The sequence below is a fragment of the Lacerta agilis genome, chromosome 12, assembly GCF_009819535.1.
Source record: "Lacerta agilis isolate rLacAgi1 chromosome 12, rLacAgi1.pri, whole genome shotgun sequence".
Classification (NCBI taxonomy): Eukaryota; Metazoa; Chordata; class Lepidosauria; order Squamata; family Lacertidae; genus Lacerta; species Lacerta agilis.
Window position 1 is genome coordinate 18,366,313 of NC_046323.1, and position 13,337 is coordinate 18,379,649.

A 13,337-nucleotide genomic window follows, 5' to 3' on the forward strand; every position below is an offset into this window, starting at 1 on the left:
ACAGTGATTCTGAGTAAGCATGAATAAGCTTATCCTCTGGCTGTCCTCAATCTACAAGTAGGTTCCAAGGGGTGAATTGCTCAATTGATAACCCAACTTTTTTGTGCACTTCATGTGTGTAGACATGAAGTACTGAACATGTAATGAAGATAGTTTCTTTTGGTAATAGTTGCACTCTTCAATTCAAATCTATTCGGGGGGGGGCCCTCAATGGGTCCACAGGAAAATGGATTAACTACAGGGAATAGCATAGTGTGGTTCTTACCATCTGAAAGTGATGGTACAATTGTCAGAAAGTCTATTCACACAAGTTAAATATTTCAGGGGGTTTTTATATGCAAAGTACGAAATAGCACACAAGATTAATTTTATACATATAATTTAAAACCATTTTATACCAGAACAATAAATAATTTTACAAATGTAGAATTTCACTTAAAGCATTTTTAAAACACATCGTACTATATAGCTTTATTGCACAATATCTATGAAAATAATCTTTAAATTAGAAACCAAATGTTCTCAATATAGAAGAGACTCTAATTTCAAGACAATAAGAATCTTTGAAAATAACACTTTCACAGGATATCAAGCTTAAGAGGTGATTTTGTTGGCCCAGTTTACAAAATAATTGAAAATTACTACTTAAATACTCTAACACACAGCTGCATCATTGTACCTTAAATACAAAGCCAAATAAAATTTTATATAAAGCACTAAGGCATTTATATGTTACCATTTTGACTTTTGTACCATTACCTAGCAAGGGTAATCTAATCTTAGAATAAACAATACCATAGCCATTTTGAAAATAAATTTCTCTTGTAATTCTGTTTGGCAATTTTTTACATCAGTTTTGCTAGTGAAATATTTCAGCGCATATAAAAACAATGAAACTAGATCTTGAATGCCTTTGTATAAATTAGGAGAAAGAAATAAAATGAATAAATTTACTTTCTTGGGTGTTGCAGAATTGCTGCTTGCTCACATTCTAACAACTGAATGGCAAGTGAATATTTCCTCCCCTCACCTACATGAAGGAAGGTGTAACTCCAATATTTAATGTAATGAGTAGGTAAAATACAGATGTAATGATCAATAATGTTCTAGGAAGACTTTGGTTGAAAATCAGTTTAATGTAACCAAAATAATCCCTATAAACATTGGGAGAGGTGGGTGTGCTCAAAACTACTTTTATGGGGAAGTTCATGACACCTTTGAAAGTATCAACAGTACAGATCTAGAAAGTGTTGAACACAAGAATTAAATAATTTGTGGTAGCACCTGGAGGAGACATTCCCATTGGGTAAGGATAGTAAAGGAAGATCATATGGGCTAGTCAAATGCACATGTAAATCTGAATGTACTTTGGTTTTATATGCATGTCAGTCACATCTGGTCAGTGGTGGAGCTTCATACTCTGGCACTGGGGGGACGGAGAGCAGGTGGGGGCGTGCGTCCTGGGGGCAGGGTGCCCAACGCAGGCGGGGGGCAGCCACGATGGCACCCCACCGGGATCGTGTTGCCAGGGGTGGGGCGCTCCTTCCTCCGCCAGTGCATCTGGTGACTTGTGACATCTAGTGTTAGTCTTGATTTTCACACACATAGGCTATCTTTTCACCTGCAGGACCAAGTGTGACTTTGAGGGAAGAATGGCTTTCCAGGGATAAAGGTATGTAAAAACTTACGCAGACAAAGCATTTGCTGGATTAGGGCATAAAGGTAGAAATGGTTATTGTTTATCTGAATTATGCTTTTGCTGGCGCTACAAAGGGTTTAAAAAGTGGTTTGTGACTACCACAGTTTTTTTTGGAAATGTGACGTAACACAGTCAAAGTCAGATGATGCTACATATTTAGCTTTTCTTTGCAAACTCTAATATTAAAGAATCAAATTCACAGAGGAAGTTTGAACCTACTGGGGTTTTTGTATCTTAGAGGAGTTCTCTTTCTTTCATAGCACCTTCTTAGTTGAGTGTTTCATTAAAATATATATAAAACTCATTTTCCCCTTCATTAGCATCTTTTGTAAAAAATAAAAAGCTATTTTACAATTTGATACTGCATTACATTAAGCTTAAACATTCACTGCTTGGGAAAATTTCCCTTTTCAAATCCCCAAACAGTTTGTGCAATACTTCTAATAAAAATGTATTATTGAATACACTGCAAAAGGGCATGCAAGTGTACATTTAAAAAGACTTTAATAAAATAAACTCTTCTATATTACATGTTTTAAAAGTGCTAGTAAATAAAATGTTTTTTTAAAACACAAATTTCAATTCTATTCAAAGATCAACTGCATATTATGCTCTTAAATTAGGCATCTTGATTGCATGAGAGAAGGACTGATTACTTGTCAATTAACCCAGCTTCTTTAATTTTTGTGTAGAAGAATTTCTCCAATATATTGGCACACTTGTAGTATTCACTTTCAGGAGGGTTGTACTCTCTGCAGTTAGTAAAGACTCGCTGCAGATCTGCCATGAATAACTTCTTAGATACGTAGTACCTGTTCTTCAGTCGCTCACTCATCGTTTTCAGATCTGTAAAAGAACAGAAAAATCAACTCTTGTTAATACAATATTAATATATCCTAGGCTTGATTTTTATTTTACTATTGTCATCCTCCCCACTTCTTTAGCAAAAAGGTCCTGTTTCAAATGTGCCCTTACAGACCTCCTAATTCCTATTTTAAAATGTACACACTGAAAATAGGCTGGTGGAGAGAGCTCTTTCCCCCATTTTTATTTTATTTATACCTTGGCCCATGGTGATGACCAGACTACAGTTAGACTCATTCCAGCAAATATGAATTATGGGGAAAGGGGGAACACAGTGGCCAGAGTTGGGATATGACTGCCACTACAGACTACAGTTTGAAAAGTATAAAAAGGGAGGGGGGGAACCCACAATCGTGGTAAGTCCCCCACCACCACCACCACCAGCCAGACTTGTGGCTCCCATCCCCTGAAATTAAATCCTGTTTGGGTCGATGAAAATCTCAATAGTGAAAACTTGTAATTATTTGAAGGGTAGGGCAAAGGTGTCACTGTAAGCTATATATAAGACACTTTTCTACTATCCAAAGTTCTGTTACTACAAGTAATTTCCACTTACACAGAAGGACTAGGGTAGTCTTTATCTTAAGGGAAAGGTTTGATCCCTGGTATCTCCAGGTACGGGTGGAAATATCCCTGTCTAAAATCCTGGAGAGTCACTGCCAGTCAGTGAAGATAATACTGAACTAGAGGGACAAATACTCTGACACAGTATATGGCAGTTTCCTTTTGTACTATAAATGCAAGAACTGCTGCACTGTTGTAGTGCACTGCAAGAAACTACAGGCGTTTGTGCAAGATTTCATGGAGCAGTATAAATATCCCCCCCCCGGTACTCTTGGCAAAGCCTATATACTCAATTTGCTTCTGATTCATTGGATGCTCTACTTTTTTAAAAAGTTGATAGCCTTACCCATGGGGAACCTTATAACTTCATAATACCCAGGAGCTTCTGTTCTCTTCACTGGTTCCATGAATGGCCAAGCACTTTGATGGCTCTGGTAGAGGGGAGAAAATACACTCATGAAACAACACTCCATAGCGGGAAAAGGTTTCAAAATATTTACAGAAAATTAATGCTCACCTTGACCTGCTGTAGAATGTTTTTTAGTGTGCTGTAAAGCTGATCTGGATCTTTGGGTTCTTTACTTGAAAAAAAAGAAAAGTAGACAAGATTAAAATGTATGATTTGTTCCGTTTTGTTATGCTCTTTAATCAATAACAAACACAAACCCCTGTGTTGCAAAATGTGACAATCTACAAAAATGCAAACGCTTACCCTTTCTCTTTACTGCTTGGTTTCCAGCCAGTATCTCCTATATTGTAAACAAAAGTGAAGCATTTAAGAATAAATTACATTAGATTACAAAGTAACTGGGTTGATGTGGTCCTATCATAGAATTATATTGCATCCTTACTGAAATACCAATAAAAAATAACAGCTACAGTAATTCCAAGTCCACCTAGTTTGCTTTAGTCAACACTCCAATATTCAATTACGGTAAGTAGGATAAACCACAAAATCCTGTGGACCACCCTGAGATCTTTTGATGAAGGGCGCAGTATATAAATCTGATGAAGAAAAATGGATTTTTTTTTAAAAAAAAATGACTAATTTATCTATTCCTACTTTACTAAAAATCATCTAATCCTACATGTCCAATCCTGCCCCCTCCCCAGGCTATGTGGCAAACCGCTTTTGAAACTGAGAGGACTTTCAAACACAGTTCGGAGTATGGCATGGGGTTCTGCTATTCAAAGGTGGGGAGAGTACAACTGCAATAATACTCAGTTATTTAGGAGTACGTCCCATCGCACTAATTTATTCAGATGCAAATCCCAAAGGACATCATCCACTGCTGCTTTCTGCAAGCTGTAGCCCGTGTCCTTTTAGAGGCCTTTCGCGAATTCTTCCCAAACTGGAAAAGGTTTTTAGGGGGGCGTATGGGGACTGCAGTGTACAGGAAGGGGCAGGAGCTGCTTGCTCCGTTGCAGAAGCAGGCTTCTTGTGTAACTGGATGCTTGGTAACAATCTCATGTGAATTTTCTTTATAGAATTAGGCTGCGCTCTGTGGGACGTACTTCTGAGTAGGTTTAGGACTGCATTGAAAATCTGTGTACAGGCAATGATTCCATTCCTGACCCCCGTGTGCATTGGTGGAGCACACATAAGCCCATAAGCCCACCCACTTTTCCGGCCACTTCTGCGTTGCAACAATGTGTGCATTGTGCATATACTGGGCAAGCGTAAAGCAGTTGTTGCCTGTACTAGATAGCGGGACACAAAAAATCTGATGGAGAAAGCACTGGCTGTACAGTACGGCATAAAAGCCTGTGGCTACAAAAATAAACCAATGTGCGCATAAAACATCACAAAGCCTCAGATTCGAACATAATCAACTACTTTTCATGCATTATTTCAAAAGTGGTATAAAATTGTTATGAATAACTAGAAGCAAGTCACTTCAACAAAAGAAAATCCAATATTCTCAAATTTAAACTGAAAAAGAATGAACCCAATGATAACTGATGTACATACTAATTCCGGGAATGCTTTCTATGGGAATCTGCCGTACACCATCTTTGAAACAAGAAAGGCCGGGATAAACTTTTCGAATCTGAGCTTGCTTCCTTTCAATCAACTTTTTTATAATCTGCAACGAAAGTAATATGGAAATTATACTTTTGGAGTGAAGGAACAGGCATAGATGAGTACTGTAAAGGGGCATGAGGTAAAGTTAAAGGGACCCCTGACCAACTCTGGGGTTGCGGCACTCATCTTGCTTTACTGGCTGAGGGAGCCGGCGTACAGCTTCCGGGTCATGTGGCCAGCATGACAAAGCCGCTTCTGGCGAACCAGAGCAACGCACGGAAACGCCGTTTACTTTCCCGCCGGAGCAGTACCTATTTATTTACTTGCACTTTGACGTGCTTTCGAACTGCTAGGTTGACAGGAGCAGGGACCGAGCAATGGGAGCTCACCCCGTCGCGGGGAATTGAAGCGCCGACCTTCTGATCAGCAAGCCCTAGACTCTGGTTTAGCCCACAGCGCCACCGACATGAGAGGTGCCTACAATTTCTGTGGATCTAGGTGGCCGCCTCACACATTAGGAGCAGGTTTGAGTCACATCACTGCAGTGTGATGCTTATCCATGCTCTACTGAAAGCACACTTGTTGCACAAAACCAGTCGCCTCCAGCTAAAGATGAACCACAACTAGGGACTTAGGTGTGTTATACATCTCAACTTTCTTCCATCATGGAACTCAAGGTGGCAAGCATGTGGTTCCCAGGTAGTCCCCCATCACTCAACCTCTGACCATGCTACGGGACAATGGCATTAGAGGACTTTTGTACACCAAATTAAAAACAGGTTACACCGTTAGATTGAAAATTACGTAAGAATATTCCACTTTTTATTTTAAAAGCTGCTCTTTTATTGCTGCGAGGCAGCCTTTGGTGGTTGGGCTACCTGGTCCATGGAACCACTATGCTAGGTGTGGCTAACCTGCCCCTGCCCCAAAGACCCCTGAGAATTTGGTGTTTGCAGGGGCACAAAAAAGTCCTTCACCCTCCCAAACCAACAGCACTGGGGCTCTGTTGTTGAAAGATGGAGCACTTGGCATAGGCTTCTGTTGCTGGGATGGGTGGAGAGTAATGTGGGGAATACATGGAAAGTTGTCCTGAGCTTGCCAATTGGGGGTCATGGGTTCAAATCCCACTCCTGCCATTGTCAAAACAAAATAAAAAATAAAAAAATCCTTCCAGTAGCACGAGACCAACTAAGTTTGTTCTTGGTATGAGCTTTTGTGTGCATGCACACTTCTTCAGATGTGTGTATATGTGCTAAAGTAGGGGTGGACGTTTTTTCATCATACTATTTTTTGGCCGCTGCTATGTGGCTCTCATGAGAGGTCCCCAGAAGGCAACACTGGTTGAAATTGGTTAGCCACCCCTGTTCTACATTACATGCTGTGAACAGGCAGAGCAATCCTATGCATGCTTACTCAGAAGGAAATCCCATTGTGCTCAACCAAGCTTATTCCCAGGAATGTGTGCATAGGATTGCAGCCTTAAATAGAAAACAATATTTATAAACAGTGGAGGGGATGTCAAAAATTCTAGTAAAACTTTTATTTGTCCAGGCTTTTTGAATTACTGTATTTTTACCTGGCTGAATTATTTTATTCTCAAATTTCATCAGTCTCATTCTGAGAGCACTGCAGGGGCTGACAGTGACCCAACAGGATCAAATTTGAGCTACTGGGGCCAATTCAGGGTGGAATAAATTCAACAAATAAATAAATGTTGCTGTATTTTTGTATAGTTGATCTGTGTTGTTTTAATGTATAGCAGATTAAAAAATCTCTTTTGAATGAAGGTGCAATTTATATATTCTTCTGATAAAGTAAGGCTGGCTTGTAACACAACGAGAAGAAAACCCACATTTGTGTACCAAACTGCCAAATTAACACTTCACTACTTTCCATTTCTAACAAATATCATTCCATACATCAATATTTTTTGCCTGTAAGAAAAGGAAAATAATGATTTCCCATTTCCAAAGCTACTCAGAACAATCCCCTCTATCAAAGTTGTGCAATAAACCTTATCTCTAAGAAATACTTGCGGGGCAGGTACTAGCAATTCGTGTTTTAAAAAATAATAAAAGGGGGGGGGGACATTTGGTTTACATAATTTTTTTTACCTCTTTCTGCTTCTTAATGATGACTGAGAATTCGGTGTAAGGGATCCTTGGGTTTAGTTCACATCCCATTAAAGTTGCTCCTTCATAATCCTTGATATAGCCAACATATTTTGCTTTTGGTACTTTTATGTCTTTTGAAAACCCCTAAGGGAAAGAAGAGTCATTGACAATGCATTTTGTTCACCTGTTTTCCAGCAGCCTTCTGGAACCACTGATGTCCCCCCGCCCATGGAAGCACAGTGACCTTTTGCCTCGTGGGCTTTCAAATCACAAATCTTAAGCCCAGATGAATACATAATTCACCAACATACACACTGCTGAAATACACATATACCTGCAGTCACACTATATACCACAGTGCCCCTTTTAGATTGACTTCACTATCTACCTCTAATTTCCAAAGTCGCCCTGCGAGCTACATAGGGCCTCAGGATACCTCCCACTGCTGTACAACTGTCAGTGAGACCTCAAGAAGGAAACAACGAAAGAAACCCAATTGGCACATAGATGTTCCAAAAACCTGTGCAATAAAATTAAAGGGGAAAGATCCCTGATTAAACTTCCAATAGATGTGGATGTGATGCCTATGACTGACAGCAGTTCTACAAGGAAGGAGAGGTAAGTTGAGTGCCCAAAGGCAGAGACAAAAATCCCCCACTGGTTCAGCTGCCCTATCTTTTGAAATGAAATGCATTAAATGCTACTCTCATGTGCATATTCTTGAAATATGCTTTGAAGAATTAGAGCATATACCCAGTCCCTGTTTGGAGGAAGGAGTGGTCACTCAACACTTTTTTTCAACATAACAGCAGAGCGCGACTTCAACAGGGAATTCCCCCCCCCCCGCACAAGATTAAAAGCACTGTCTCAGGGCTACTCACTTGCTTCTTGAAGTAGCCAATTGCATATTCATCTGCATATGTAAGGAAGTTGAGAATATTGTGCTTAATGTGGTACTCCTTCAGGTGATTCATTAAGTGAGTTCCATATCCCTGCACAGAAATTAGTAGGACAATTTATTTTCTGCGAAATGCAACAATACCTTGAAGCTCATATGTAAGAATCTGAGGACAAAATAACTTTAATCAAAGAAACATTGGGACACCAGGAATGCTGTGGGGGTGCCAGCATAACATGCTTCCTACTTCCAGGGCGAAGGGATGCTCATTTTCCCTTTTCAACTGCACATGCACACTGAATTCTGCCTCAGAGCCCAGCCTCTCGAGAAGCTTCAGGGTAGAAGCTCTCAGGCCCTGCAATGGGAAGGGAAGTTTAAATGTTCTGCTGTGTGTGCAAGTCTGCACAAAGGCCTTTGGGCCCCAGACGGAATATTTAGACCTGGAATCAACTACCCTGTTCTGCTGGCAGAAGCCAGTGCAAGGACTCCCATTAATTCAATAGGGCTTTCCCTGCTCTCAGAACTGATGGAAGGATCTCCTCATCACTACACTGAAATCCACCCTAAAAGTTTTTCCTGGGTGTTCAAAGTGCATCACATATATTATTCCAGTAATCATTTTGAAAGAAGCTATCCCCGTGTTTCTGGTGGAGGCTGAGACTGACAGAATAGCAATTTCATGGCTAAAGTCGAGATTTCAACCAGGGATTTTCCAGTTTTGCAGTCTGTTATCATGAAGTCTCTCCGCTATGAATACATTTTTCTGCAAAAGATGTCCTATTTAAAGGGTATTTTTTATTTTGGGTATGTATCAGCTAAAATGAACAGCAATAACAAAAAACAACATTCTAATGGTGCATATTATTTTCCTGCCTGATGCTCCCACCCCCCACCTGAGTGACCGAGGTAGAAATAGAATAATTTCCGAGGGTTAAGAAAGGGTTAACTGGGTTGGGTAATGATCACGAGCTATGACGAAGGCAGGAGAGCAGAACTGTAGAATGATTTATTTAACCAGTGACTGACATAGAAACTTACTTACTTACTTAGTTACCACACACACACACCCCATGCATTAGTTGTGGGGAGCTCCATGTCTTGCTGAAGTAAAATTCCCATCATCCCTGGCCACTGGCCATGCTTGCTGAGGATGATGGAAGTTGAAGTCCAGCAACATCTGGAGCCCCAAAGGTTCCCCACATCTGGTGGGGAAGGACAAAGAACAAATGTCGGCGGTTCCTGCTTTAAAAGGCTCACAATCTAAGATATATGCAAGCAAGCATCAGAGGAAGGTGGGGAACAGAGGCGAGGGCAGACATGAGAAGAATATGCGACTAGTTCAGTTCACTGACACTGACTTTGTTACATGACTGAAAGGCGCTCCAGAAAAGGTGGATTCTGAGTTCCTTCTATGAGGTTCATTTCATGTGATAAGAGGCATAGCTGAATGCCTCTTAGAGATTCATGGATTCATGGTTATGGCTCTCTGCTGATAGCCAGACTACACTTAGGAGAATGGCATATAGGTTTTCTTCTTTTTACAAGCTGAAATTCCGGGTGTGTTTTAATTTGGCAACCTTTCTACAGCTGGCGATTATTTCTGCATCCAGGCACTTTTTGGCATGAGCCTGCTGTGGGAGCACCCTCGCTGCGTATGGGGTAGATGTGCAGTTGTTTCTGTTGGCTCAAAGTCAGGAGAAAGGCTGTGTGCTAATCAAATGGGATGCGCCCCTACACAATCCAATTATGCCTGCATATTATACAGTGAATTTTGTGTCTTTCCCTGCCACTGACATTGTCCTTACCTTGACTTGTTCGTTAGAAGTCACAGCGCAGAAAACTATTTCTGTAAATCCTTGAGACGGGAACATCCGGAAGCAGATGCCACCAATCACACGGCCGTCTTTGATCAACGCGAGGGTCTTGTGTTTCCTGGAGTTATATACATTTTATGTCAGGCTTGTTTCACAGCGAGTGATGTATAAGCATTAGCATATCTCACATCCACAGCTAGAGCAGCAATAAATAATAAAAGCATTTGATGCAAAGACCTGATGCCAACTTCATGCTCTGCACAGTCGGTAAATACAAGATCTTAGCAATATACTACATTAAAGAGAAACAAAGCTGCTGATTCGCTTTATTTTAAAAGTAAAGATGCCCAGGAAATTGGGCCCATTTCTTAAACTGAAGTAGTTATTACTGTGTTTTCCAACCCCCTTCCAAATGGATATCTGAACGTCCTATCATACAGTTCTGTATTATGTTTTCTACATTATATTTAAGAATTACTTGTTTCTTCAAAGTGAGGAACAGTTTTGAATTCCCAACACAAAATTATCATTGTAACAACCACAGGTGCACATATAAAACAACAGTCCTATACCCCCCCAACAAAAACAACAATATATTAATAGTGGGGCAGGTTTCTGAAACCCAAGTTTGCTGAAGATATTAGACTCCAAAAATAATAAAGAAATACAGATGTCGTTAAGCAGGTGGAAAGAGGCTTTCAAAGAACAGCTAAGGAGACATTTTTATTGGCTGATATTAGAGAACCATAATCTACAATGCCGTAATATCTAAAACAGACAAAGATTAATTTATATGAATCAATTTCTGGTTCTTACATAATGCTAGCCATGGTTTGTCTAGTCAAAGTGTGGTATGTTTGAATGCCTAAATCCAGTCCAAAATGGTTTCTTTATTTTGCAACAAACCATGTGAAGTCAAGGTTTGCTATTTGCTTAAGAACCATGGATTATTTGGGCTACAGTTTGGCATTATGCCTGAATCTAACAACCTTGTTTAACCAAAGTTTGTTTGGCCACCCACAGTCACCAGGCTACAGAGTGCACAATGCACGAACAGCTAGAAAATAAACCATCTGTGGGACTACTCATGGGTTCATTGAGCAAACCATGGTTTAGTGTTACAGAGCTACTAAGTGTAAATACTGGTGCTTAAGCCTTACTTTTCAGTCTAGCCAAGCTTTGTGGGATTGGTCTATTTTATTACTGGCTTTTTCTATTTTTTTTTATGTTGCCAGAAGCCACTTGATATATCAAGCTTTCTTTATTCACTTCCTACAAATTTCATTATATCATAAATAAAAATGGAGATCTGTGTTTTTTCATGTTGTGAACTGCCTTTCTTATCTGGCAGACCTGCTTTTATTGTTCATCTTTACCTTTCTTTTTCTGCTCTGAAGATTACATCAACGCACCACATAAAATCTGAAAGCATGCTGTTTCTAGAAGCCAAATTTATCCAATATAAATTATTGCGTTTCTCAATCTACCTTTCCCATGGAGGGGGCAGGGAAAACTTACGGATCAAAGACTAGACGAGTAATATACTCTTTCGGCATTCTGGGTAGCTGATGTGAGAATACATTCTGTAAGCCAACCAGCCACATCATGATTTTCTTATTTGGCTTTTGATTTAGGGAATTTCCAACTACGTGAAATTCAATCACTCCCCTGCGCTCTTCCATCCTTGCTGCTTCATCCCGGGCTGAGTGTGCAGATAGAAAATTAGTCTGCTTTATGAAAGGAAGAAGAAAAAAGGTTCAGTATACATTTGAGAATTTTGGCTACTTTGTTTTCACAGGCACACAGCACACCTGGAAATCTGTTCCATCTGTTTTGATAGAACACATTTCTAAGTGTGTTAGAAATTCCACTGAAAAAACAACAGAATTTGATTACAATGGGACTAATTTCACCGGATCTTTCTCCATGTGATTAGAGACATGGTGTGATCCCGTGGCTTATCTTGATAAGGTGAACTAATCAGCTCCTTTCTACTTAGTGGTACCTTGGTTCTTGAACTTAATCCATTCTGGGAGTCTGTTTGACTCCCGAAACCATTCAAAAACCAAAGCGTGGCTTCTGATTGGCTGCAGGAGCTTCCTGCACTCAATCGGAAGCCACGGAAGCCGTGCCAGACGTTCGGCTTCTGAAAAACATTCGCAAACCGGAACACTTATTTTTTGGGGAGACGGTCTGTTCGACAACTAAGCCGTTTGGGAACCAAGGTATCACTGTATTAGCAATGTTGTTGTTTTGTTTTAAATGAGCTCTGATGAAATTCAGAATTCACACTTAAAGGTTTTACTGTTCCACACCACCTATTCTATAAGAGAAGCCTTTTTTACTTAAAGCATTTCTTAGTTGCTATTTGCAGGAAAGATATCAGTTTATGATAACAGGAAGAACATCATGGGACGGAGGGAGCTGCTGTTAATCCATGTGAAAAACACTCAGCTGTATGGACCAATGGTTTAATTCGGTTTAAGGCAGCTTCATATTCCGTAGGCAGTATTAAGTGTCACACTGAATTATGATATTCTGTTGGGAAAGGGAACAAATGCATTGCTTGAAATAAAAGGAAGCTAGGCATGACAAAACCTACCAACAACTTCTAGTTCAGAGGTTGCCAACCTTACGGGGCTGATGGGCACATTTGCAAACGAGAAAACTACATGTCTCACCTCTGGACCGAGCATTGCAGCTGGATCTGTAATGGTTGACATCACTTCATTGATGAGTTCAATAGGAATGTCTCCTACAACTCTTGGCTTCTTAGCATCCTCCACAGAATAAGGCTCATTGCTTTTTCTCTTCTCCCCTGTATAATATAGCCACAGCAATTGAAATAATAATCTAAACTACTAAAGAAGCTATAACTCTGTCAAAAGGCAGATATTCAAAGAATGGAAAAATGCCAAATTATGTTGCTCCTAAGAAATGTTATAAATCAATCTTTTAGTGTGGCAGCACCCACACTTTGGAACTCCCTGCCTATTGACATCAATCAGGTGCCTTCGCTGGATCCTTCTGGGTTCTGCCTTCTCCATTGAAATAAAAGCCTCTGAGCAGGTATTATGATACCAGGATGAACACCCCAGCAGATTAGAGGGCCAGCCTAGCCCAGTCCATCAGCCGAAGGAGACAGTTTGCTTCTCCAACCCAAAAAGAACATTCAGCTCTAATGGCCAGTTTCCCTGGCCCCATCTGACACCAGGGGAACTCACAGCTGCTGGACTGTGTGGGTTTGATTATATCCATGTGCATTATTGAAATCCATTCTAAGGTGCCTTGAGTAGAAGATGAGTTACACTTCTTCTAAATAAATATGGACAAATGATAGTTTTGGGTTGCTGTTGGT

At 40.2% G+C, this 13,337-nt stretch overlaps 1 protein-coding gene across 1 annotated transcript in view; it reads right to left on the reverse strand.

Moving 5' to 3' along the window:
- Positions 1-1,803: 1,803 nt before the first annotated feature.
- Positions 1,804-13,337, reverse strand: part of KAT2B (lysine acetyltransferase 2B) — a 41,785-nt gene continuing 30,251 nt past the window's right edge. Inside the window, 10 exon segments of the mRNA XM_033165929.1 lie at positions 1,804-2,545; positions 3,474-3,558; positions 3,645-3,708; positions 3,840-3,876; positions 5,100-5,214; positions 7,268-7,411; positions 8,149-8,259; positions 9,971-10,097; positions 11,498-11,709; positions 12,661-12,797. Of these exon segments, the coding sequence (XP_033021820.1) occupies positions 2,352-2,545; positions 3,474-3,558; positions 3,645-3,708; positions 3,840-3,876; positions 5,100-5,214; positions 7,268-7,411; positions 8,149-8,259; positions 9,971-10,097; positions 11,498-11,709; positions 12,661-12,797 (1,226 nt within the window). The 3' untranslated portion in view covers positions 1,804-2,351.